At 39.0% G+C, this 27,112-nt stretch overlaps 4 protein-coding genes across 4 annotated transcripts; all 4 read left to right on the top strand.

Moving 5' to 3' along the window:
* The first annotated feature begins 32 nt into the window (after positions 1-32).
* Positions 33-2,020, top strand: chchd4b (coiled-coil-helix-coiled-coil-helix domain containing 4b). Its single transcript, XM_055027045.1, has 3 exons — positions 33-295; positions 665-763; positions 829-2,020. The coding sequence occupies exons 1-3, from the start codon at positions 274-276 to the stop codon at positions 1,155-1,157; spliced, it is 450 nt and encodes a 149-aa protein (XP_054883020.1). The 5' UTR covers positions 33-273; the 3' UTR covers positions 1,158-2,020.
* An 842-nt stretch (positions 2,021-2,862) lies between these two features.
* Positions 2,863-11,676, top strand: uroc1 (urocanate hydratase 1). Its single transcript, XM_055027044.1, has 19 exons — positions 2,863-3,203; positions 3,696-3,826; positions 4,939-5,032; positions 5,312-5,371; positions 5,464-5,592; positions 5,684-5,745; positions 7,515-7,581; positions 7,720-7,863; positions 7,952-8,040; positions 8,534-8,596; positions 8,706-8,885; positions 8,976-9,073; positions 9,163-9,235; positions 9,301-9,490; positions 9,580-9,678; positions 9,761-9,860; positions 10,746-10,827; positions 10,902-11,001; positions 11,074-11,676. Exons 1-19 carry the CDS (start codon positions 3,078-3,080, stop codon positions 11,212-11,214), a joined length of 2,028 nt encoding a protein of 675 aa, XP_054883019.1. The 5' UTR covers positions 2,863-3,077; the 3' UTR covers positions 11,215-11,676.
* A 2,546-nt stretch (positions 11,677-14,222) lies between these two features.
* Positions 14,223-21,124, top strand: LOC129358168 (MAP kinase-activated protein kinase 2-like). Its single transcript, XM_055027043.1, has 10 exons — positions 14,223-14,964; positions 16,542-16,681; positions 18,278-18,342; positions 18,424-18,503; positions 18,940-19,066; positions 19,199-19,274; positions 19,584-19,708; positions 20,367-20,452; positions 20,538-20,618; positions 20,742-21,124. The coding sequence occupies exons 1-10, from the start codon at positions 14,671-14,673 to the stop codon at positions 20,979-20,981; spliced, it is 1,314 nt and encodes a 437-aa protein (XP_054883018.1). The 5' UTR covers positions 14,223-14,670; the 3' UTR covers positions 20,982-21,124.
* A 1,367-nt stretch (positions 21,125-22,491) lies between these two features.
* Positions 22,492-25,823, top strand: si:dkey-197j19.6 (actin nucleation-promoting factor WAS). The gene is made up of 9 exons (XM_055027202.1): positions 22,492-22,673; positions 23,068-23,214; positions 23,473-23,559; positions 24,536-24,611; positions 24,750-24,825; positions 24,902-24,971; positions 25,076-25,229; positions 25,353-25,552; positions 25,635-25,823. The coding sequence occupies exons 1-9, from the start codon at positions 22,566-22,568 to the stop codon at positions 25,743-25,745; spliced, it is 1,029 nt and encodes a 342-aa protein (XP_054883177.1). The 5' UTR covers positions 22,492-22,565; the 3' UTR covers positions 25,746-25,823.
* The last annotated feature ends 1,289 nt before the right edge of the window (positions 25,824-27,112 follow it).

Below are 27,112 nucleotides of genomic sequence, written 5' to 3'. Positions count from 1 at the left end.
GTATTTTTTTTTTTTTTTTTTTTTTTTTTTTTTTGACGTTTTGATCTGTAGGGGGCAGCAGAGTATTGACGCTACCGGAAACAACATAAAAGAAGAAGATGATCCTATCATGCTGTAAAAAGGATAGTTGTGAAACAGTCACTTTGTTATGTAGAGAAATGTGGAGCTGTTTTTGTGTGCGTTTTCTTTTTTGAACTTTGAACATATATTCCGGGAGCTGTTGGCTGCTGAGGTGAATTTAACGAGGCCTGTTGCTTGTTCCAGCTGGAAGAAATGAGCTCGGTCCGGCAGGAAGGTGAGCATCCTGAGCTAGCCGGCGGCTAACGTTTCTGGAAGGCTATCGCTGAAGTTTATTGGTGTGATTGGAAAATGAACCCTGGGGTTCTTATGTAATGTCTAAACAGTAATTTCTGGTTAAATGGGACATTTAGAAGCAGTGAGGTCTGTTAGCAGCGGACGGATCTCTGCTGTGATCATCTCAGGGTTTAACCTTGAGCACACACAAGCTGCATGTCACGATCAGGCTGAAACGGCGTACAGTTAACATCAGACCCATAAAGGTTGCTTTCCGTCTGAAACCGGATTTTTATACCAATGGATACATCCCTGTGTATTGTGACGTCTTCTCAAATGGGTTATCGCATATTTTTGCTTTGTGCTGCAGGTAAAGACAAAATCATATTTGTCACCAAAGAGGATCATGAAACACCGAGCAGTGCTGAGCTTGTAGAGGAAGACCCCAATGATCCCTATGAGGAGCAAGGTGAGTCGGGCTCTGATTTCTGTTATTCAACGTCTTAACCTGGACTAAAGCTCTTTTCCGTTTAGGTCTGATTCTCCCCAGTGGGGAGATAAACTGGAACTGTCCCTGCCTGGGCGGGATGGCCAGCGGTCCCTGTGGGACTGAATTTAAGGACGCCTTCTCCTGCTTCCACTACAGTAAGGAGGAGGTGAAAGGCTCTGACTGCCTGGAGCAATTCAGGACCATGCAGGAGTGTTTGCAGCGCTACCCAGAGCTTTACCCAAAGGAGGATGATGCACCATCCAGCCAGGCGTCTGAGGAATCTGCGTCTGCGGAACCGTCAGACCCAGCAGCTGGCTCTGAGAAGGACTCTGATCCCACACTGCCTAACACAGAGAGCTCAGCAGAGAGCTAATGCTGAGCCTTACTGTGGAGCTCATAGCTCGTTTCACATTCTGTCATCTTGTTATACGTCTGAAAAAGAAAAAAAAAACATACAGATTTTTCCAATTAATATTTATCAGAATTAAAAGTACTAAGATAAAAGGGCTTGTGTCGCTGTAAACAAAAACAAAACAGGTCAAACTCGCATCATACAAGCTGATCATGTAGCTGTAGGCCAGCAGCAGCTACTGTCCAGTCAACAATCATTTCTATAAGCAGGTGATTTTTCTGCAGAACAAAACTCATTTCATGGGATTTATGGAGAAGAACTGTTACAGTATCAATTCTGCTCCAGATTATCAGAACTCATTAACGTTTGATACCATGTGGGTTCCTCAGGTCAAATATGGGTTAAACAGGAGATAATTACTTGACTTTAGTCTGTGATCTTACAGGGCCAAGCTCATCATGCCCACCAGGTGCACATAGTGTATACTTCCGTTTGCCTTTCTGTCTACTCTGATTGATCATAACTTCAGAAACTAAAACTGCAGTAACTTGTGTTTTAAACTTTTGGTAGTGCCCTCCTTTTTACAAATAGGTTTTACAAAATTTCATAGAAAGCTCAAAGTGTATTTTATTTTCACTGTGCTGTGGCTAAATGCTCAGAGATATGAAGAATACTTGGATCACTTTTCATTGTGAGGTCTTCACAATGAAAACAATTGTGTTGTTTCCACTGTTGCCTCTCAGGCTGCACTTATTCTTCTTAATTTATAACCACACTTGAAGTATTTACCTCATCTGAACCAAACTCAACCTTCTGTGTGCAGCAAAAGAACGATTGCAGTCAAAATTGCTTATAGTTTTGTAATAAAAACCATTGTAACTTCACTGTGTTGCACTGTATTTTTAAAAAATATTATTGCAACCAACCAAGTAAAACTGACTTGGAACTATCCTGACCATCAAAAACTGTTTTTACTTGGACCTGAAATACTCCAGGATATTACCAACTATCAAGTATGGTGTTGGCAGAATCATGCTGTGGACCTATTTTACTGCATGTGGTAATGCACAAGGTGTTTAAAAAAAAACAAAAAAAACGAGAACACCACAGATGAGCAGGTCAGAAATCAAACCTGCTAAATTGTATTGTCAATTTTGAGTTTGGTGATATGGCTCACTGCCCAGGGCAGCATTAAATGTGGGGTATCACAAGGGCCCCAACTATGTATTTTTTTATTGCTTAACTGCATCTTCAGTCAATCTGGAGGGGCCTCTGAGTTGCAGCTTCCAGCTTGGTGCAAACTTCAAGGTTTCTTGCACATCGTGAAGATTTTGAATTAATCAAGAATAATTTAAAATACTAAATATGATCAGGCTGCTTCTGTATGATGACATGCAATGAGCTTTTGTTTGAAAAGTTGTAATTATGATGGCTAATGTTTTCCACTTTCATTATAGACAGAATTTAAGGCATTCAATATTTAATAATGTCTATTTAAACAAAGTACTGAAATAGTAAATAAGCATTTGAAGCATTTCAGTTTTGGAGAATTCATTATTTCTCAGATATTGTGAACAATCATATTACATCCAAATGATTAGGATCAGATTTTGTCACACACTGTATCACACTTTGTTATAAAACAAATTGGTCTCCATGAATGTCTGCTCAGTCTGTGCTACTTCAGCCTCTTTCGGGGATCAATAATTATCAAACATCCCTGTGGAGCTACTGTATTTTCATTGGTGAACCCTTCCAGATCAAAGGTAACATTAAAACCAATGGGACGGAAAGGGAAGAGGGACTGGCCCCAGTAAGTACACAGATCCTCTCTGCGCAGATGCTTGTTTGTTGCATCAGTTGCAGTTACCATCGGTGTGTGGCCTGAACTTTGCCTCCTTGGTTTCTGCTGAAAACGTATAACAGAGAAAAGCCTCCAGGATGTCGGATTTAAAGGAGCTTTGCAGCGGTCTACCTCTGGATCCTTTACCACCAAACCGAGGAAGAGATCCGAATGTGCCACACGCTCCGGTCCGGACTCCTAACCTCACAGCTGAGGAGGAAAGAGTGAGTAACTCCTGACATCTGTTCTCTCATGGAAGTATGTTGCTGGAAGATGTTTTAGCTGCAGTTTTTATTGCATTCATTTCAGCATTAATTCTACTACCATTTCAATACACACTGTAAACTACACAACACCCATTAAAATGTAAAAACTAACTACATCTCTGCCTCTTAATAATGTATGAATGATAACACTGTTAAAAGATCAAAATTTACCATGGGTGTGATAGAGCTGAGAGCAGTAGTCAGAGCCTCATCTGCACTCTATTTTTTCTTGCATCACTCTCTGTTGGTTCAACCCCTAAATTGATTATTTTCAGAGGTCCTAAAATGATTGCCCAAACCCAGAAAAAACATCTCAGTCAATAATTAAAAGAGGGAAACAGGGAAAGCTCTACCTCTGACATGAAAACTTGAGAAAAAAGGAACGACAAATTTGTGAGACGAGGCTCTGCTTTCACTAGTTCACAGTAGTTTACCTTTCTCCTTCTACAGCTGGCACTGAGAAATGCTCTGCGCTACTTCCCACCATCCCACCATGCAACACTTGCATCTGAATTTGCTCAAGAGCTCCGGCAGTACGGACACATATACATGTACCGCTTCTGCCCCGCGGTGCGGATGAGGTACGGGCAGCAGTTTTCATTTATAAGTTGCCTAACTAGTAAATGGAGTCATTGTGTATTTATTTTAATCTCAGATGCTTTAACAGAGAACACAAGTGCAGCAGCTCCTCTGTTAAAGGCTGTGAGGTTTACTGGAGAACATTAACAAGAGGTTACAAAATAATATCCTTAGATATGAGCTTTCTAAAGAGAACTGTTCAATTCCTAATCATAACATGGAAAAATTGACATAGAAAGAAATCTAAAGAGAAGATTGTTCATTGAGCAACAGAGACTCTGTGGTGAACCTGGCAAAGCTGCAGATGTACATGGGTGGAAAACACTGTTAAACTGACAACTATTACTCATGCACTCTAAATTTCTGACCTTTAGGCGAGGAAAAAAAAATACTGTTAAAAAAGCAAACATAATTTTTTTTTTTTTTTTTTTTTTTTATACAAGTATGGAATATAGTAAAAATTTGGAAGAACCAAAATGGTTTTTTTTGGCCTGCATGGAAGATTACATGTAAGCAGGAAGCTGAACAATGCATGTCAACCTGAGATGAAACATAGTAATGGCAGCATTATACTTTTAGCATATTTTCTTGTGCAGGGTCAGGGAAGTTTTTCAGAAATACATGGCAATAATTTCAAGATAAACCCAGAAGAGAAGAGTTAGAGGCAGTAAAAGACATCAGACTGGGTTGGAGGTTCATCTTCCAGTGACAATAAGTAGACAACCAGAGGATCAAAACATATTTGCCTTTTCGATCAAAATCTATTTGAGAATTGATGGCTATCGCGTCGTCATACTTTTAAGATTGTTATATATACACATTTTGAAAGAATGTCTCGATTTTCTTTGTCTTCCACAATTTTTCATGGCTTTTTCTTGGTCAATCACAAAAAACTGTAATGAAAGGAAGGAAGCTGTAATGTGACAAAATGTGAAAAAAGTTTTTGTTTTGATTTTTTACATCAGATTTCATTCATATCTTCAAAAATTAAATCTTTTTTTTTTTTTTTTACCAATTTATGCTTTGTGCTAATAAAAAATCAAAGATACTTATCAGCACTGTGTCAAAATTTCCTGCACTGCTGCTATGATGTGAACGCCTGTCTCTTGTGCAGAGCCTATCCTATAGATCAGTATCCGTGCCGCACACGGCAAGCAGCAGCTATGATGCTAATGATCATGAACAACCTGGACCCAGCTGTTGCTCAGGTGAACATTTTATGCTCAGCTTGACTATCCATGTCTAATTTAACATCATGAACAGGGGCGTCCAAGTTCAGGTCTCAAAAGCATCTATCCTACAACATTTGGGTGCAAACCCTCTCCAATATCACTGAGTAATTGAATGGCTGGTTACCAGTCGTCTACAGAGGAGGAAGTTCTGTCATGTGACAGGTGTTGGAGCAGGGATGCCTCTAAAAGTTGCAGGATAGTAGACGGACTTGGGCAGCCCTGGCATGAAGGAAACTAACTTTCCTCCTCATGCAGTTTCCACAGGAGCTCGTCACGTACGGAGGGAACGGACAGGTGTTTAGTAACTGGGCCCAGGTGAGTCCTGAGCAAATCCAAAATATAATTTATTTCTTGTATGATATGCTGACTTAAACAGCTGAATTGTAACTGTTTGCATCTGAGTTCAGTTTCGCCTTGTGATGCGCTACCTGAGTGAGATGAGTGAGGAGCAAACTCTGGTCATGTACAGCGGTCACCCCATGGGCTTGTTCCCCAGCCTGCCTTCCTCTCCTCGGGCCATCATCACTAACGGCATGGTACCGGCAGAACACACACCACGTGTCAACAACAGGCCCAAACAACAAGCTCACATTTGGTTCTCTGTGTTTGTTCTGTTCGTTTCCTCAGGTTATTCCCAATTATTCTTCCAGAGAACAATATGAGAGGATGTTCGCTCTTGGTGTGTCAATGTAAGTCTTTTCTAAGCTGCTGGACTGATTGTGATGGAAAACAAGATAGAGACAGCAGTCAGAAGTTTGCATACACTCACCATGGGCTTGAATGTCATATTCATGTCTAGGCCTTCGATAATGCATTTTATCTGCTCTTTTTTCTGGGATGGAATGAAACTATAATTCATAAGTTCAGTGATTGATACCAAAAAAAATTACATTTCCATCCACAAGTTTAGATTTAGTGTGGATTTTCTCTAATCTACTTAGATTTCAAATAGTGAATCAAATACAGACATAAACCTCCATTACTGTTGAAATAAATCTACCTTTTCAGATTTCTCTTCAATCATGCATTTTAGTACTCTGGTATAATTCCAACTGGATATTCATCTTCTATGCTTATAGAAACGTTCATTTAAATTAGTCTATTTGGATGAAAGACAATCTACAAACTGAGACATGAGGACAGGATCACACTAAAGATTAATGTTTGTTGGTTTCATCCATCCAAAAACCAGCTTAGAAGTGTGTTTTGGGATTTTGTTCCTGCTAAATGGGTGCAGGTTTCAGGTTTCGCCTAAGTAATCATCCTCAGGTTCATAAAAAAATTGGTTAACTTAAAAGAGAATCTTTATAAACTGCATAAATCTCAAGCAACAGTATCACCATTGGCAGAAGTAGAGTTTTATTCCAGGGCTGGGAAAAGGGTTGTTGAAGTTTTATCAAGGGAAGCGTTTTCTAGCAATGGAAACTAATTCTGCCTTCTTGACTATTTCCAAAACCCAGATGCATCTCTCTCATGTGTTGCCCTTATTATGAGTGAAGTTAAATCCTGGCATTCTTAAATAAGGCCCTTTTCCTGTTGGAAAACTCTGACTCAGATGTGAAGGTCAATTCCAGGAAAAAAAAAAAAATGTGTGAAGTCAAAATATTACCTTGCAACACAGAGTGGTTCAGCCCTGGACTGGCCCTTTGCAAAGAGCTGTGCCGTTTTCTCTTTTCTTGTTCTACGCTGAGTGTTTGGGAACATTTTTAGTTACCACCAAACAGGAGCCTGTTCTCTGGATCTTAACTTGTCTAAGACACATTAAAACTCGCTGACACGTTTCTCCAAATACTTCAATGCAATACTGATTTGTTCTTGTTTAAATAAGCTTTGAAATATTTGCCTTCCTCTTCATTATTTGTCTCAGCACAAAAACACAGACTGGCATGTGTGAAGATTGTGATTCTTAAATTTAATGGCTCAATTCTGTAAATTAAACGAGCCAACTGCGATCAAATGAAACTGAATCTTGCAGACGGGTCACCACTAAATAAGTCATATCATCCATGCCGTCACAACAGCAAACAAACTTTGTGGACTTACAGTTCATGCTGGGTTCAAGTATATTTTCTTATTGATTTAAAATCCCTTTCTAAAAAATTGATATGGTTATTATTCTAGTTCAGTTGTGAGTTACATGTACACAAGCATGATTGAGAGTACTGAAACTCTCACTTGTTCCTATTAATTATTCCTGACTGAGCTGTAATTTTGTATTTAGCACTGGGAATAATGGCTCATTTTTTAAAAGATTACCTATCTCATACCATACTGTTATGAAACGGTGAAAGTTTTAACAAATATGTCAAAAACATATTTTTATAAAAGTGACAAACTTCAGCTTTAACAGCGTAAAATTAATTTGGCATTCTTGCAGATGATTGTTTATAAACTTCTAACCAGCATGGCATTGATATTGTAATGGTGTAATTTGTGTCCTGTTGTTGTTTGCATACAGGTATGGCCAAATGACTGCAGGCAGTTACTGCTACATTGGACCTCAAGGAATTGTTCATGGCACAATGGTTTGTTAAAAAAAAAAAAAAAAGAGAGAGAGAAGAAGATCCTCACAGCCAATCGACATCATGTCATACTGCACCATATTGTCGTAGCATATACATAATGAACTGAAGGTTGTTTTTTAATATCTTTTCTCTGTGCAGCTGACTGTACTGAACGCAGGTCGTCGGTACCTCGGCACCGATGACTTGAGGGGCCGCGTCTTCGTGACCTCTGGCCTCGGCGGAATGAGCGGCGCCCAGGCCAAAGCGGCCGTCATCGCAGGCTGTGTTGGAGTCATTGCCGAGGTCGGTTGGTTTCCAGTCGTTCCTGTGTCTCCTTGAAAGTCACTTTTGAGAGCCAGAATAAATGAAAATGTTTGTCATGCCTGTGTAGGTGGATGAAGTTCCACTGAGGAAGAGGCATGAGCAGGGTTGGGTCATGGAGGTGGCCAGCAGTTTGGAGCAATGCATCAAACGTATCCGGTAACACAGAAGAACACATTGTCATAATTCATTTCCTACAAATAATATTGTTGTTGGATGGTTAAAATGTTGTCTATAATAACATTTTAGTACCTGTTAGCACTGTTGCCTCGCATCAAGAAGGTCTTGAGTTTAAATCCTAGCTCGGGTCTCTATGCGTGCATTTTGCTTGTATTAAATTTTTTAAGGACAGCAAAATCAATGACAAAGTTCTACCAGGAGCAATGGACCAAAAACACATTAGATACTGTGAGATGTTTGTGACAGGATACATAAATGCTGATTCAGGTCATACAGTTAAAAAGGCACGCTTAGAAAATACAATAGTACATAGGTATTCATATGCATCTTCATATATGCACTGAAAACAAATCAAAAAAGTAAATCTATCTTACAGATCCAACTGCAATCAAGTTTAAAAGATATGAATTACAAAAACTGATTAATTTTCCTGTGAAAGGATCTTTAATATTTTTCTGTTGTTGTCCCTCAGAGAAGCCAGGAACTCCAAGACGCCCCTCAGTTTGGGATACCATGGGAATGTCGTAGACCTGTGGTGAGTAAACTGTGAAAACTTTCACTGGGCACAGTCAGGGTCTGTTAAAAATGAAACACTTTAACCCAATCGTTACTGAAATCGGTCCACTTTTTCTGTTTATAATTAGGGAGCGGCTGCTGTTGGAGTTTGAGAGGACAGGGGAGCTCCTGGTGGATCTGGGTTCAGACCAGACGTCGCTGCACAACCCCTACAACGGGGGCTACTACCCCGTCCCACTCAGCTTCCGCCAGGCCAACCAGCTCATGTCCACAGATCCTGGACGCTTCCAGAGCATCGTCCAAGAGAGGTTCAGTTCAGTTCATCTCAGAGCTGAACCGTGTGCAGCATTTTGTTGCTGATGTTGTTTTTTACTACCATGTAACCAATGCAATTACAGCCTCAGAAGACACATAAAGGCCATCAACAAGTTATCGGATGCAGGCATGTTCTTCTGGGATTACGGCAATGCATTCCTGCTGGAGGCCCAAAGAGCAGGTGAGTTATTTATAAAACATGACACAAAGAGTATTTAGACTCAGGCAAGAGTTGAGCAGTAAACAGAAACATGTTTTTGGCTTTAATAGGTGCAGAGGTCAACAAAGTTGGTGGAGGTGCGACCGAGTTCCGGTATCCTTCTTATGTCCAACATATTATGGGGTGAGTGTACATCCAGTGATTTATTGGTCCAGTCAGTACAGCTTAGTAATAGTTTCTTGCTGCAGGGACATTTTTTCTTTGGGGTTTGGGCCGTTTCGCTGGGTTTGCACGTCTGGTGATCCACAAGACCTGGCCGTAACCGACAACATCGCCGCTAAGGTGCTGGAGGAAATCGCTGCCAAGGTGTCAGAACGTGTAAGGCAGCAGTACAGAGACAACATCCGCTGGATCAGAGAGGCTGGAAAGCACAAAATGGTCAGCTAAAGAAGATCTCTAAGTAGAGAATTTCATGGAGACGAAAAAAATAAATGGTTAGTTTTTAACCTGTGTTGTTTCTTGTTTAGGTTGTTGGATCTCAAGCTAGGATTTTGTACTCAGACCAGAAAGGAAGAGTGTGCATTGCTTTAGCCATAAACCAGGCTGTTGCTGATGGAAGAGTCTCAGTAAGAAGATGAACTCAGCTGCAGACTTAATAGTTGTGGATTGACACGTGAATCTTAGTGTTGTTTTCTGTTGTTTCTTCAGGCTCCGGTGGTCATCAGCAGAGACCACCATGATGTCAGCGGCACAGACAGCCCCTTCAGAGAGACCTCTAATGTGTACGACGGCTCTGCGTTCTGTGCAGGTGTGTGTTTTATACACAGCTCAGATGATGAATCTGCCTTGAGATGGACATTTGAGATTTTTGCTGCTTGTACTTTCTGATGCCTCAGCACCTAGTAGAAGTATTCATACCCCTTGATAATCATGAAATGTTTCACCTTCACCACAAAGTAACGTGCTACTATGTGTTGGTCTATGACATAAAATCCCAGTATAATTCAATGACTTTATAAGTTATGACATGGCAAAATGTGAATAAGTGCAGTTAATATATTGTAATGGCTCTGTAAAAAGAAATAGTTAAATAGTTTATCAATAACGTGCAGGTAGTTACAACTTCGGGTTTACAAAGCTGATCATGAATTAACTTTTTGAAACGAACTCAGGTTTGCAGCTGTCAAACATTAACTTAACTTCAGTTATGTTAGTGAGTAAATATGCTAAGTTCATTTATAACAAACAGACCTCTTTTCTAGAAGAAACTGAAGATTTTGAAAGAAGCCCTGAGGTAGTTTGCAGCAAAATCTGGTTTGGGTTTTGTTTTTCTCCCAACATGACAAAGACCCAAAACACAGCAGATCTATGTCCAGAAAACCACAGTATACTAATAAGATTAGGGATTAATAACAATCTTGACCCAAGATATATATATATGTATATATTGGCTATTGTTTAATCATTTCATTTCTGGGTGCAAAGTGAAATCTGGTAATTATTCACTCAAAATAAACCTCAGCTGTTGTGAAAAGCTGTTTATCTTTCTTTCTGTTTTTACTCAGTTTAACAGCATTTGGAAAACACTTTTAAAATTATAACAGTTTTGTGTGACTCCAAAATGTTCAACTGTAGACATGATATAAAGGAATAAAAGCGACATTTTAGTTTTTACGGTGCTTCCTTTCCTCAGACATGGCCGTCCAGAACTTTGTTGGCGATGCCTTCAGAGGTGCCACTTGGGTCGCTCTGCATAATGGTGGCGGTGTTGGCTGGTGAGGGCGGTAAACAGCAATCTGGCTGTGTCGATGTGAATCACCGTGTGTTCATGTCTGCCTCTCACCATCAGGGGAGAGGTAATAAACGGAGGATTCGGTTTGCTGCTGGACGGCTCAGACGAGGCGGCGAAGCGCGCCAGGTTGATGCTCAGCTGGGACGTTTCCAACGGGGTGAGGCTGCAGGCGGAGCAGCAGCTTGATGCTCTGGTCGGCTGCATTCCTGAGCGGTTCTGCTTGTTGCAGGTGGCTCGTCGCTGCTGGTCTGGAAACACAAACGCCTATGAGACGATCCAGCGCACCATGGAGGAGAACAGGCAGCTCCGCGTCACCATGCCGTTTCCAGTGCAGGATGAACATGTGCTGGACCGAGCCCTGCAGGGATAACTGGAGATGATTTCATCTAATTAGACAGAGAGCAGAGGAAGGCAGTAGCTGAATTTACTGAAGTGTATTTATCAAAATGAAGCCTTAATCAGAAGAATCACTCACGGTGTTAATGTCATGATCTGAAAAAGTGTGTGTTATAATAATGTTTGTTTTAAAGATCGAGGTAGAACTACAAAAAGCGGCAAACCTGCACTGATTGTATGGTTTCCAACTTTCGATGGATGGACCATCGATACATATTACTAATAATACATATTGATACCAATATATGTGAATAGGATGGTCTATCTAGAGTGGATGGATAGATAAAGTCACCCACAAAATAAACTGGACAGCTTTTAAGAAAGGTCTTTTTATAGAGGAAAGGTTCAGTACAATTGAATACTTTTACCATGTCAGATGACTCTTATCTACTTTTGTGCTGCAAATTAATAAATAAAATGTTTGTTTTAATATTGATGATTTAAATGGCTGTTTGTGTCTCATGATGTCGTAATCTAAATGTCATTTACTTGTGGTGAACCGTGAATAAAACAAGATGTTTTTCTCCTGTCTAAGTAAAAACTTATACCAATAAATAGTTTATGAGTTAGTAAGAATTGGCTTTTTCTACTGAAGAAGTATTTTGGCAGGAAACCAAACAGAGACATAGAAGACACAGTTACGCGGAGCAACACCTGATGTTCATGTCTCAACAGGATGAAAATGAGAAACCAAAAGCTAAAAATGTTAATGTTTCCCTTTAACTCAAACATCTCCAGCAATAATTGTATGGAAAGCTAAATTATCATAAAAATAACTTAACTAGATTCTCAAACAACTTTTCAAGAATAAATCTGATCACCTTTTCCCTCTCTGTGAAGATAACTTTAAAGTCAATATATCTGAAGTACATCATCTGATATCTACTACAGTGTTCTTAATGGGAAAACTTTCATTCCAGATATCTAAAATCCCAGTAAGACATTTTGAACTAGACATTTAATATGAAAAACAGTTTCAGATATTTATAATGTATCATCCAGGATCGGCAATATTTACTATGACTTGTTTGAAGATAGTTTCAGGCACTAGTATATTTGCAATCAAAATAAAAATCCAGGACAAAGATATTATTTAAATATTCCTTAAGCCTCTCTACATTAAATGTCATATTAACTTAAGCAATAGCAAATACAGCTATTAACATTTATACAAATTAATAAAATATGAGTTTTGTCTTCTGGGATGTGGTTGTTTTTTTTGTTTTGTTTTTTCAGTAGGGGTCTAGTTTTTAATATCTAGGACACAATACCTAATAATTAAATATATGAACAACATTCTCTGTCAGCAAAAGTTCAAACACCTGAAAGATTGATCTAAAATATCAGCTTTGACTAGAAAGAACCGAATTGTGCAAGTCTGTATTTTACACAGTCCTCTTTGCTTATTAGCACAATCTTTTGATTGTAGTCAGATCAAAAACCTAAAATTCTGCCTTTCACTTGATTTTATTGGGTGGAAGGATTAACAAAACAACTTTACAGTTCCTGGCACCCTGTAAGACAAATGAAGCTGACGCACTTATGTAAAGTGTCATTTAGGGTTCTTGTTTTTTAAGAGTCTGTGATCACTTAATTAACAACATGTAACTTCCTGTTTCAGTGCAATTACACAGACTTCCTTCGCTGCAGCTCAGTGTTCCCCAAGGGAACAACAATAAAACATGTCATTAAAGGGTAGTTAGATGTTTTGCTGATTTTCACAAACCAGCAAGAAAAGAATTTATTTGACTAAGGTTGCATATAACCAAAATATTTTAAAAGCGGAAAAGGTCTGAAAAACTGGATGTTTTTTTTGTTTTTTTAATATATGTCCAGATCACCTTAAACTACATCAAAAGCATCCAATAAGACCCTGAGACATAATTGGAGTTCCATAATAAAACATTTTATTTCTATGCAACAACTCCCCTCCATAAACTGGTCACTATTAATATTAAATTAAACAAGTTTATAATTTTATAAAATCTCTACACAGGTAGCCATCAAAGTGTCTCATCATGAAGTTATTATGAGTTTTTTTTTTTTTTTTGCTTTTTGTTTTTCATGAGTCAGAGGTGGAGGAGAATAATGTTTTCTCCTTTTCCTTCAAGTTGAGATCCTTACTTCACGTGGTCAGGTTGGACAGATTTCATCCAGGTTGACTTATGAAGACGGTCTGGAACCTTTCTGTCACTGTTTATAAAAACAGTGAGAAGATCTTCTGTCAGAGAAGATGAATTAAACGTGAAGAGCATGTAATAACAAAAACAGTCTGAAAACACGCAAATTACTTTTTCATCTCCTTCCAATGAACGACTAATTTTTCTTTGGCAAGAATTTTTTTTTGCCTTGGTAAAATATTTCTTGCTCATCTTTCCTTCTGAAAAAAGAAATTGATTTTTTTTTAATGTATCTTGTTATTGATGTGGAAAAGGAGGAACCTAAGCTCAGGACAGTAACACTTTGATGGACCATTAGCTCTAAGCAAGAACTTAAACCAGATAAAGAAAACATAATATTTATAAGAGACATGGAGTGAGCACAATTTCAGCATTTTTTCTGACCATATGAGTAAAATTTGGTGATTTTTGAAGATCACCAAAAATTATTTGTTTTTAATCAAACTATTCTCTTATCAGTCGTAAATCAAATACTATTTTAGCCGTGTTCAAAGGCTTCCAACAAATTTACGCATGTTTTGGTAAAAAGACGAAAAAAGAAATGCAGACAGTGAAAATACTGCAGTATGTTCCAGAATATTTTAATACAACACAACTTATTATTTTGAGGCCACGTTAAGCCCCCAATCCTTCAGGATCTTAGCAACGCCTCTGTTTAGCAATGCGGTTTGAATATATGTAACAACGACCTGCCATACCTTCGTGTTTCCCCGCTGGCAGCGATATTTTTCCAGGGATCAAGTTTCCTTTCCAGCAGCCGTGGGGTCGGACGATGACCAGCATTGTTCTCAGCTCTCTGTGCGTCCCTGCTGCTTGTGCCTGTTCCTTTAAGAAATCTGTGAATGGTGACTGAACTTGAGCTTTCCGCGCTGACGTAAAGGGTTACAGAGGTTGATGTTCGCTCAGAGAGCGGCAGAGATCTGTAAAGAGGACCGCACAGGGGGGCGCGACTGGTTTCCTTATTATTATTTCTGCCCATTTTAAATTTTTTTCAAATTAAGTTTTAAGTTGTCTCAGTTTTACTTTTGGCGGATATAAACGGTTTCGCTTAAACCTCCGCCCTTTTCTGTGAATCTCTTTTTCTTTTATTTTAAGATTTGCCTCTCTTTTCTTTTTTTTTTTTTTTTTTTCGCTTTTGCAGTCTAAACAGTCTGGAAACACCAAAGTCCTCTCGTTGGCTCGCAATGCCGCTGGACTGCTCCTGTTGGAGACGGCAGTGAGCTTTCAGTTCGGGTCGGTTTGAAGGGAAAATGCTTCACATTGAGGAGGAGCAGGAGGAGCAGGACGGGATACCGAGCCCCGGGCAACACGGGACGGCGCTCCGCAGCGGCGGCTCGTCCAGCCTGGGCTGCAGCAGCTGCAGCAGCAGCAGCTGTAGCAGCGGCGCAGAGGGGCTCCTGCCACCTGCTTACCCCAAAGTGGAGTTCAAGAGACACGCGGTGACGGATGACTATAAGATCACGGCGCAGGTTCTGGGTCTGGGAATCAATGGCAAAGTGCTGGAGTGTCACTGTAAGAAAACAGGGGAGAAATGCGCCCTGAAGGTTTGTGTTAAAAACCATCAGTAATGAATTTCCATTCAATCTTTTTCATTTATTTATTATTTATGCTTTAATATCCAACATCAGGGCTGGTTAATTAACTTATTTATTACAAGTATTTATTAAAATATAATTATTACATAAATACATTTTAAAGGCCCAGACAGTGATGTGCTGCCTGTTTGTTTCCCCCCTTTTCTTCGCTGCCTGGACAATGATATGCTCTGTAATGATATTGCGTCGCAGTCTGTGTGACTCTGACATTTAACAGAAGTTGTAATTTTCCTCTCATCCGGTGAGCTCAGCTTTAATCAGCGAGCAGCACGTTGCAGCAGAGCTTTCCAAACAATAAACAGGAAGAGGGGCTTCCAGTTGACTTCTTCCAGGAGTTTTTGTTTTGTTTTGGAAAGTCTGTTGGAGTCATGACTAAACAGCCAAATGTTGGGAGCTCCTGCATTCCTGGTCAGGACTCATTTATGAGTAGCACACTCTTCAAAACAGCTGGTTAAAAAAAAAAAAAAGCAAAACACCTAATTAGTGTGATTTTCCTGCCTTGGGCCTGGACTGAACCAGCAAAACGGATTTGGGTTTGAAATTAGCACAATGAATTGTCATTTCCGTGCAGTGGTTGTCAATTTTTTTGCATGTGAAAAGAAGGAAGATGAAGCTAATTTTCAACAAAATTGAAAAATACATTATAGTAAAAAATCACAGCTTTTTTAAATTCCCCTTGTTCAATTATTTTTGTTGTTGCTTTTTAAGAAACTTTTTTCCCTTCAAATTGTGTCTTTTCTTCTTAGAATAAACTAACAGTAAAGTGAGAACTGTGTTTTTCTCCAACCCTAACAAACCGCTTTAAAATGCCTTTATTCATTCAAGCAAAATGAAATGAAATGTTCATTCTTGTTATGTTTGTGGAAGAATACCAAACAGATGTGTTACTTTTTTTTTCTATGTTTAGAAAAAAAAATCCTGTAGATAATAATCTGTAGATAATGTTCCTGCTTAGGCTTCAATTTTTCTCCTGACAAACACTGCGCACAACCTCTTCAAATCTTCTGTTACGTCACATTATTTATTCCAGCTGAATGCTTTCAGCTGTCAGACATAACATTCACTGAAACGCCAAAAGCTACTTTTCCAAATACCTATAAACACATCATTATTGCTCAGACGGCTCTTGCACCTAATTTAAGGCAACACCTTACATCAGGAAGCACTTTCAGCTCTCGCTCTGTTGGCTGAGATAAACTTCCCCTGCACTGCTTGCTATGTGTTGAAAGGCTGATGCAGAGTGGGCTTGGACAGACTCCCCCGGTGGAGCTGAGCTGAGCGTTTTCTCACATTCATTGCTCCTCCAAGATTCAGATTGCACTTGTGATTTTCTCGAGGATGGAAGCGTGGATCCGGGGGAAAAAGTCATGCCCTTCACCTCATAAGTGAATCACGTTACTGAATACGGTCTCGCAGTTTCAGTGCTAATGCATTTTTATGTGAAGTTGCAGCTTTGGTCGTAGATGAACTAACAATAAATCTGGTTTCACATGAACATGAGAAATGCACGTTCGGTGTTTCATCAGATTCTCTATGATACTCCGAAAGCCAGACGCGAGGTTGAGCTTCACTGGCGAGTGTCAGGAGGCCCCCACATCGTGCGAATCCTCAGCCTGTACGAGAACATGCACCAGGGGAAGAAATGTCTGCTCATCGTGATGGAGTGGTGAGTGTCACCAATGACTGGACAAATTCAGACATAAACAGCTCTCCACTTGCTGCCAAACAGATAATAACTACCTGGAACTACAAGAAGTCTCATAACCTTTTTAAACTCCACAGCTAAAAAAAATAGGGTTTCATTGAAATTTGCCCCAAAACAATGGTTTAACCAAATGCAGAAACCTAACCATAAATGACAATTTACTTTGCCCTGTCATTGTGTTACGTCAGAACTTAATGTTTTTGGGACTCTGTAACCAGAGGCACCATCTTTGTTTCAGGCAACAAGGGTGGTTAAATCAAGTTAAACAACCAAAAGCTCATAAATGCAAGTCTGGGGGGGGAAACGCCAGATGATTCACTGAGGCGTAATCAACACTGGTTGCTTTCTATTTGCTCATGGCTGTTTGGTACTTGTGTAAAAGAAGAACTTGTTCTGGTGTGCTCCACTTCTTCCTCTCTTAAAACGCTTGACATTTTCTTAGCTTTACGTTAAACTTTTAAATATTTCATGTTGTTTCTTTTTAATTATTTTATTCACAATGATCAACATCTTTGTCAGTGTCTGCTGTTTTTAAAGTTCTTTATAAATTAAGCTTTCTTGTTCTGGTCTGGCCCAGTTTGGTTTTAAGGGATGTTACTGTTATGCTGCCCTGAACGTTCATCCTCTGAATCGTGTTTACCCTGAACTCTTAATCTCCCCTGGACTGTTTCTGGTCTGCGTTTTGATTAGTGTGGATATTTATATGAAACACATCATCTGATGTTGACAGACTCGCCCAAATCACTCCTCCTCAGTAGCTTAACACCTTCTGAGGTTTACTCTGTAACCTACTGTATGCAAAGTCACTCAAAACTCCAAGACCTTTGCTGTATTTTAATTCAGTGTAATGGTTGCAGACCTCTGCCATCACTACCTCTGTTATACTAAAGAGATGAAAATATGTCAACGACAATACTGATAGAACTTTTTTTTTCTTTTGCTTAGAAGTTGCTCTAAAGTTGTTGAAAACTCTTAATTTTCAAACATGTAATAAATTAAGGTAATTCCCTATTATTATTTTTTTTTGTCTGTCTTTAAAGGGTTGGAGTTATGTAAAATCAACTCTATTGAGCTTTGCATTGCGTTATGATGCCATTGCCTCATCAAAACATACCCAGAGTGTTGTTTTGATTCTTTCCTGCTTGTTTGAGAAGTCATTTAGTAACTTATAAACGCCTTCTGATGCAATGCGCTTTCCAAAGCGTCACCTTTGGGCTCCAAGCTAAGTCTCTGTCTCTCACACACGATTCCAACTCACAGCTCTTCCAGACTAGTGGCAGCAGCAATTTGCAAACAGACAAATGAGACCAAAATTACTTTGTAAGAGTTTGTGTTTTTTCAGAGCATTTCTGCTTTTTTAACTAAATCGTGTTAAATATGTGTCACAATCTGCACTGAGTTTGGTTTTGCTCTGAAGACTGATCTTCTCTAAACACTAAATGACCAGGCACAATGGTTTGCTTTGTCCTAATGTGCTGTGGAGAACCGTCCTGTAAACGTCTGCCAAGAGCTTCCACTCTGTCCCAGTTCTCATCTCTTTTGTCCGCCTTGTCTCAGCATGGAGGGAGGGGAGCTGTTCAGCCGCATCCAGGTCAGAGGGGACCAGGCCTTCACTGAGAGAGGTGGGTCAAATCTTCTGTTCAGCCGCCCGATTCACGTCTCATCAGGTTCGCCTCGGTGTTTACGTTGAACTCGTCCCTCAGAGGTGTCGGAGATCATGCACGACATTGGGACGGCCATAGAGTACCTCCACCATGTGGACATCGCTCACAGAGACGTGAAGGTAACACTGCTGGGCATTATGGCTGAAAAGTTAGGATATATAAGGATTTTATATCAGTCGATATCAATAACTATCGATTGCCTTTTTGTTTTAAATACATGAGCCGAGCCAGTGACGTGATCTTTCCTGTCTTACAGTTTTCACTCCCTGTCATTTTTCAAGCAGTTATGAGGCACGTTTGCAAACCTTAAACTGCTGCAGTGCGTGTGACTCAGCAGATTGTTGCTAGGTAACCAAAGAGAGAGTGAATTACTTGATGCCACCCACCTAGCTTAGCTGCCTACAAGCTACAACTTTTTCTCTACCTACATCACCCAGAATCGGAGTTCAGTAAAATTATGGGTCAGACGTGTAATCTATTGATATTGGTATTGATTTATTATCCAGTCTTAGTAGAGCATGAAGGAGGATTCACTTTTCTTTTTTACTGTTGCAGCCCGAGAACCTGCTCTACACGACAAAGGACAGCAACGCTACGTTAAAACTGACCGACTTTGGCTTTGCAAAGGAGACTAAAATGCACAATTCCCTCCAAACCCCGTGTTACACCCCGTATTATGTTGGTGAGAGCTTTAACCACCACTGGAAGCTACTATCAGCCGTTATATGACTGATTGATGTCAGCTTGTCACGTTGCATCACTTTGGAGCATCTTTCTTTGCTCATCGCTGATTTGCTTTGTTTTCTCCATGCAGCACCTGAAGTACTCGGACCGGAGAAATACGACAAGTCCTGTGACATGTGGTCTCTGGGGGTCATCATGTACATCCTGTGAGTATCATGTATGTCTCGACCTCATTCAGCTGCGTTTATTACACAGGTCTGCTAGTCAACTGCTGAAACACAGAAGAATGTTTTTCTCTGATGTTTTATTTAATTTTTCAAAATTTGCCTCTTTCTTTTTTTTCTCTTTTCCTTTTCATTGTTTATTTCTTTTCTAATATTTTCTTCCTATTTTTTATTTTTTCTTTCTGACTTTTTCTCCTTTTGTTTATTTTTAATGGTTTCCATTTTCTTTTTTTCTTTTGTCCCCTTATCTGTTTGTTTGTTTGTTTGTTTGTTTGTTTGTTTGTTTTGCAGACTTTGTGGGTTTCCCCCGTTCTACTCCAACACAGGCCAGGCCATCTCTCCAGGTATGAAGCAGAGGATCAGATTGGGCCAGTATGAGTTTCCCAACCCTGAGTGGGTCGACGTTTCTGAGGAAGGTCAGTATTTTTACCGTTTTCTACAAAACAGAAATTAAATAAGTAAATAACATAAATTTTATTTATTTGAATCACAATGATGTCCTGAATTAACACAACACAGTTCTAATTATTAAACCGTTTATTTTAGATCTTATGCACTTGAAACTATAGAAGAGGTATTTAACCTGCAAAAGGCCTCAACCTTTAGTTTTTTGTGGATCAACACTTGCTGAGTCTTTCCTTGAAATCTTCTTTTTTTGTTCATTTTCTGTCCACTAGCATGTCAATATTACCTGCTAAACTAACAGATTAAACAGTGTCGGGTCGACCTTTAAAGTAGAAATGTAAAAAGTATCTAAGAAGGAATAAGAATGACTTTGTGACAGAATGCCAATAATGCAAAGCGTAAGATCAAATCTAACACTTAGTTGACTAAATTGAAGAAGTTGAGAAGTTAGAGGTTTATTAGCAGCAACATATAAAGATATTTAGTAAAGAGTAAAAGTTTTAGCACAGAACAGAAGCTCTCAAAACAGGCTGCATGTTTAGAGAACTTAATGCTTTCTCTGGTTTTGGAAGTAATAGATATCTTGCTTGAATTTATTTATTTGTAGTACCTTAATGCATTATCATAAAAAGACATTACAGTGAGAGCTGTTTGCTTCTGTACCTGCAGCCAAACAGCTGATTGTTCAGCTGCTGAAGACAGACCCCAATGAGAGGATGACCATCAGTCAGTTCATGAACCATCCCTGGATCAGTGTAAGTTCATACTTTGCTTTCTCTCCGTCTCTAAATCATAATAATAGTCTGTTCTGTGTGTGATGTTTATACTCTGACCCAACAGCAGTCAATGGCCGTCCCACAAACTCCTCTGCACACGTCTCGGGTTTTAACAGAAGACATGGAGCTGTGGGACGATGTGAAGGTGATGCTCTGTCCATCTGCATGGAGTGTTTTTTTTTTTTGTGTATGTATGTATTTTTATAAAATTGCCACTAGATGGCAGACACGCACCAGATCACATTTATATCTCAACCTGTTCCTGCAGGAGGGAATGACCAGCGCTCTGGCCACCATGCGTGTGGACTACGACCAGGTGAAGATTAAGGACTTGGACACGTCCAACAATCCTCTGCTAAACAAGAGACGCAACAGGCCAGCAGGTGGCGCTACAGGCCATCCAGAGGGTGCAGACAGGGGCAGCAGGGACGGAGGCGTGGGGTGTATCAGTCAGAAAGAGGTGGCCTTTAATGAAGAGCATGGAAAAACGATTCCAGGACAAAATTAGTATAAAACGCAATACTCCCTCTACATATCGTTTACTTTGTGTGTTTATTGTCTGTGTTTCGTTACTCATTAGTAGAAAAAAAATCACATTTGTATTTGAACAATTTTAGCTCTGAAGCACAAAAATAAATTTTGTTTAAAATATTTTGTGTCACTTTTCACACCAAAGACAAATCCGCACACATCAATTTATTTACTTCCGAACAAAAGTTACAAAAAATGTGCAAATGAAAGTAAAAAAGATAAACAGCATTTATTAAATATAATAATTCACAGCTCTGGAAAAAAACAAAAAAGACCACTGTAAAGTGATCAGTTTCTCTTTTACTTTTTATAGGTAAATGTTTAAGTAAAACAAACATTGTTTTTTTTATTCTATGAACTACTGACAACATCTCTCCGAACTTCAAATCAAAAATTAAATATTTATTTGCAGAAAATGAGAAGTGGTCAAAATAACAAAAAAGATGCAATGCTTTCAAACGTCAAATAATGCAAAGAAAACAAGTTTGTATTTATTTAGGAACAACAAAACTAATGTTTGAATTCAGGAATCGATATTTGGTGGATTAAGCAGGAGGTTTTCATTGGGGTTCAGTGCAGTGGGCTCTTCATTTTTTTCAGAGCACAACAATTTATTTGGCTCTCCAGAGTTTAAAGGGCCACATAATTAGAACCTCCCAGTTAATAGCTGTGTGTTTAGATATTATTTTATCGATGGAATGAAAGTAGTTTTTATCTGTATTCGCTTTACAAAGTGCAAAGACTACAGACCCAGCATTTTACTAATATTCTAACAGTTTATTAATGGATATTTATATTCATACATTCTGACACAATCAATCCTTTGAAGACATTCATCATGCAGACATACTGCTGTAGTAACACATTTTGTGGAGTCGCAGTAGCATTTTGGTTCATCGAAGAGCATTCTGGTCTGGGAAGGTTGGAAGGATCAAGATTATCCTTCGTAAATTAATCTTATGCTGAATGGTTTTTCATCTGGAGGATGCTGGCAACATTATGCTGTGGTAATGTTGTTTTTCAACACGAACAAAGAAGCTGGGTAGACTCAAGAGGAAGTTGGTTAGGGTTAAATAAGTGCCAATACTCAAAGAAAACATGTTAGAGGCTGAAAACAATTAGGACAAACTGGTGTTTTGACCCAAATGTGAATTAAAGCCTGCAAAAAGAATACATGAATGAACGAACTTCATTGAAATGTAATTCTTGTAATTTAACAGTTTTTAAAGGACAGTTCAGATTTGGATACCCAAGTGGAAATGTAACACATTTTAAACATTTGCTTGGGCTACATCAGTGATGATTGCAGCTCTATGTATGTGTCTGAGCTGAACAGGTTGAACTCTTTCATGCTGGCTCTCTGACGGCTACAGCACATAAACAGATTTGCCTATTCAAAAATGTCCTCTGCTCACACACTGTCCATAAATTTGCATAAATGCTCGTTTCATGGAAACTGAAGACATTTAGAGCAGGTATGAAGATCAGAAAGCGCTCAATGGACACGTTTAGAAAGGACGCAAGGAAAAGCTTGAGGCAGCTGAGCTGAGCAGAAGACCAAATGGAAGTGATGGCGCTCAGGCAGATGCCTCAGTCTCATATAATGAGTGACCTGCTGACGATCCGTGAGAAAGGCATCCTCATTCGTCTGCTGGAACCGCACTGCAAGGTCAGTTCAGTTTATAGCGACTTTACAGAAGCAAATGAGTCAAATGTGGTTAACAGGTCAAAAAATTTAACACAGGACAAAAACTTTATTCATGTAGTTGATTTTTGCTCCTATAAAAGCCTTATTCCTATATTAAGGTGTGCAGGCTTTAGTTTTCCTGGTTTTCATGGACCCATGTTTGTTTTGTCAATAAACACAGTGAGCATCATGATAAGGGAGGTAAAAAAGAAAAGAAAAAAAAAGATAGAGTTTATGCTGCAGCAATACAAAGTAATCATTGTCTTCTTTGCTTTTTGCATATCTTTATGGGAGATGCAATAAATGTTGGTGCAACAGTCAGATATAGGATATGTAATATATATTTGCCTGTGGTAACTTAAAAAATGTATTCTAGTTGGTGAAAAGTACAGTAGCCCAGATACTCCAGGCCAATGATTCTGAGGGTGAGAGCCGGAGCTGGCATCGTGTGGACTGCGGCGTGGTCTGTCTCATCGAGGACACGTCTCTGCAGTCCTTCTTCCTGCGTCTCTACTGTGTCCAGGTGAGTAGAACAAGAGAGACCTTGTTGCTCCTCCCACTCACATGTGCAGAAATATACAGGGTTATTTTCCCTCTGGAAAATGACAGCCATATTTGTTTGTTTTGTGTGTTCAAGGAGAGCTGCACATGCAGCTTCCTCTAATCTGAAGTTTCCTCTACAAACAATGAGCCCTGTTTGAATAGCACTGCTGCACGTACAGCTCACAGTTTACGAGCATTTTCACTTCTTCTTTTTGCTTTGTCCCTCCCTTTAACACAGCGTGCCAAGTTACTGTGGGAGCAGGAATTGTACATTCCTTTCAAATACGCTGCAAGTCGAGCATACTTCCATACTTTCCCTGGAGAAGTAAGTCATGTTGTTTGGACAGCCTGTCAGTGTGTTTGCGTGTGCCATGCAGTGTTTTGCAAAAGCACTCATACCATTTAAACTTCTTCACACTTTGTCACATTCCTGCCTTAAATTTTAACTTATGTTTGGGTATTTAATCCACACTCCTTTGCTAATAATTTATGGAGCCATCTTTTTTTTTCTTTTAATCACAGTTTTGCACTTTAACAGACTAAATTTTGAATCCAATTTTTAAGTCTAACCTCACATTGGACAGAGAACATCTGTAAACTTCACAGTTTCAGATATTGTCACAGATTTGTCACTTTAGACTTTGACTAAGCCCATTGAAATATATTATTATGATTTGATGTTAGCTAGTCAATTGTAACTCCCATCATTTTCCCATGAAGAAGAGTCTTGGCAAATATGTCAGTGACGTTTGGGGTCGTGGGCAGTGTTAGTTTTCTTCCACACATGTTGGCCATAAAGTTTAAATTTGAACTCATCTGACCAGAGCATATTCTGAATATTTGTTTTTTGACCTTCATGGCTTCTTGCAAAATTTTAACAGAACTTTTTATGCGTTTTTTTCAACAACAGCGTTCGGTAGTCCCACTCCTACTTCTTTAAACTTTTCCACAACTTTATTCCTGATCAGTCTGTTTTGTTTATTGGTCTCCATGGTGCCAGTATTTGTTCGCTAATGTTCTCTAACAAACCTCTTGGTCTTTTGAAGAAAACACATTTATTCTTAGATTAAATATCAAGGGTGTTTACTTATTAGATGACCACTATATTAGAAATATGTTGCACTAGATTTTATTTATTGGGACCACATTAAAGGTGTCTGCACACCAAACTTTCCTCACTTTTAGAAATAAAAAAAAATCCCAGCATGATACTTTAAAGTTTAATTTGAAAACAAAAAATAAAGAATGAGAATCAAATACTTTTGTAATTCACCATCGGATCATTTGTTCCTTCCCTGCAGGCCTGCCAGGTCGGTCTCAACTTTGCAAACGAATCTGAGGCAGAGGAGTTTCAGTCTGCAGTGGAGGATGTTCAAGGTTAGAACAAGGAGCAGATCAACTGTCCTGTCTCTCATGAAATGTGTTTGGTCCTCTTCATAACACATCATATTAAAGGAGAAACTGTTAGAGACTGTTATTCCTGGTTAATCTCCTGTTACGTGTTTCTTTTTGCAGAAAAGATGACAGCCACGATTGCGAAGTCAAAAACTGAAGAAAAGATAGTCCCAACAAGCCACCCACCTGATTTAGAGTAAGAAACAAACGTATTTTAATGAGAAGACTGAGAAATCCTTTGAAAAGGAAGTTTACGCCCTCGTTTTTTGTAGGAGAATAAAAGGGGATCATTTGTATGAAGAGCCAATTTTCTTCCCACCGGTTCCAGCCTCTCCAAGTTTGGTGAGCCAGCTTCTGTGTAACAAACATAATGTCTTAGTAAAACTGCAACAACACTATAAAAATACTGCAAAATCTCTATACATCTTTCCATTTTCTGATGTTAGTTTTCAGATCTGGATCCTAGTATGAAGAAGCTGTTGATGGAGGCAAGACTAAGCGAGGAAGACCTTAAAAACAAAGATGTTGCTGAAGTGGTCGACTGCATCATTAACCAGTTTGGAGGACTAAAAGCTGTGCAAAAAGAGCTGAGGAAGAAAGGTATTTTTCTCTTGAAAGGTTTTTTTTTTTGAAACAACACATTTTCTCTCAGTTACTAACTTTTTTATTTAAAAAGATCAACAATTGAATAAGTCTGACTGACTTCTCTGGTACGTTTGATAGGCACAGCTTCACAGACTTTACCAAGATCTGCGGGGCCATCCATTTCCGTAGCTTTGCAGAAAGGGCCTCTACCGCCGATTCCGTCAACCCAAAACTCTGAGCAGACATCAGATAACACAACCAGAACAGGTGACAGTCAGGATGCTCCTCCTCCTGCTCCCGAACCTGGTAGATTAAGAAGAAGTGCCAGTTTTAAAGATGTAAGAGGAGCTTGAGTCTCTGACTGTCTGTGTTTGTAATTTTAAAACTAAAGGACTAAGCCAACTGTTTTGTGGTTTTTAGGTGGGCTCGTCAGCAGAACCACAAAAAAGCGATCTCATCCTGAATGCACTGAGAGAAGCATTCAAACAAAGGCAGATACTCCGGGAAACCTCAAGAGAACTTCAAAATTAAGACGACTTAGAAAAAAGAAAAGCATTAAGGAAGCAGGAGATGCATTAAGACACGCAAGACTTACAATATTTAAGTTGATTATGATTTTTGCTGCTCTCACCCAAAGTCATTAATGCAGCAGCAAAAAAGTTCTGGAGGTGATAGATGGGAAGTGAAAGTGATGATCGTCTGCAACTCAGTAAACTTAACTTCTTTAAACTTAAAGATGACCAGCAAGTTTCCACGGAAGCTTTCAAATAAAAATATGCAGAAATGATGCCTGTTGGATTCGTGTTCATGGCGGCGGTTTTAAAAATATCTTTCAAAACTGACTATTTCTTCAGTAGTTTATAGAGAGCGATGGACGCTCTCTATAAACTAATTAATGTCAGTGTTTGTAATGTTTCCAGACATAATGAGCTATGACGGTCACACATTTATCTGTGAAGAATTGAACACTCGTATTTCACTTTCTCACAATAAAGATTGAAAAATCCAAGATTTTCTGATAAAACTTCATCATTTGGGGGTTATTATAACAGAGAAGCTATAACATATTTACATGGGAAATCTGAGACAGTGGTAGTTAGCTTGAAATTGTTTTAGACGTCTGTTTTGGGCTTTTTATTTTTTATGGTCTTATCACAATGCACACCACAATACAAGCCATTGAGTTCTCCCAACATGATACTTGGTAGCCTAGTTTTGAACGGCAGTCTCAACAAAAACATTTCAAAGTTGTTTTGTAATTAGATGAAGATAATTAACCTATTTTAACAAGAACTGGCACTGGAGTGAAACGGTTCCTCTGAGGCTCCCCCAGGGTTTAAGGTGTGGATGAACTGCGAAACTGCGTATACGGGCCAAAACTGAACTTATCCCAATGTCCCATTAAAATGTCACAGAAGGGCTTGAAAGGAAAACAAAATGTGCAAATTTACCTATTAATGATGTAGGACAAACATAAACACTCAGCAACCTTTTACATTGCCCCTGCTGCTATAAAAGAAAATTTGCCCCGAGCTGCAAGAAACCATTTTTAAACAACGTCAAATATTTTGTGATGAAAACTTAACAAAGTTAAACAAAAATTTTATTCTATTTTCATATCTTAGAAGAAAATTAATTCTTTTTCAACTTTGTGACAAAGTGAGATTGGCAGCATAGTTTGAAGTTACTTTTAATAGCCTGCTGTAGATATTGAAAGCACATTTTGCATAAGAACATAGAAGAAAATCCAAAAATTGCAATTTCTTGTTGCATCCAAAATCAAAAACATTTTCTTTTTGGTTTTGTGAAAAAAGAAAATGGTTGCAGGTCGCTGGTGTAGGACAACGACAATACAAAAGACAAAAAATATTTCCAGAGTGTGGAAGATTTAAAACAAT

Source organism: Poeciliopsis prolifica, unplaced genomic scaffold (assembly GCF_027474105.1).
Source record: "Poeciliopsis prolifica strain line A6 unplaced genomic scaffold, Auburn_PproV2 SCAFFOLD003, whole genome shotgun sequence".
Taxonomy (NCBI): domain Eukaryota; kingdom Metazoa; phylum Chordata; class Actinopteri; order Cyprinodontiformes; family Poeciliidae; genus Poeciliopsis; species Poeciliopsis prolifica.
This window is presented reverse-complemented; position numbering and strand designations above follow the sequence as displayed.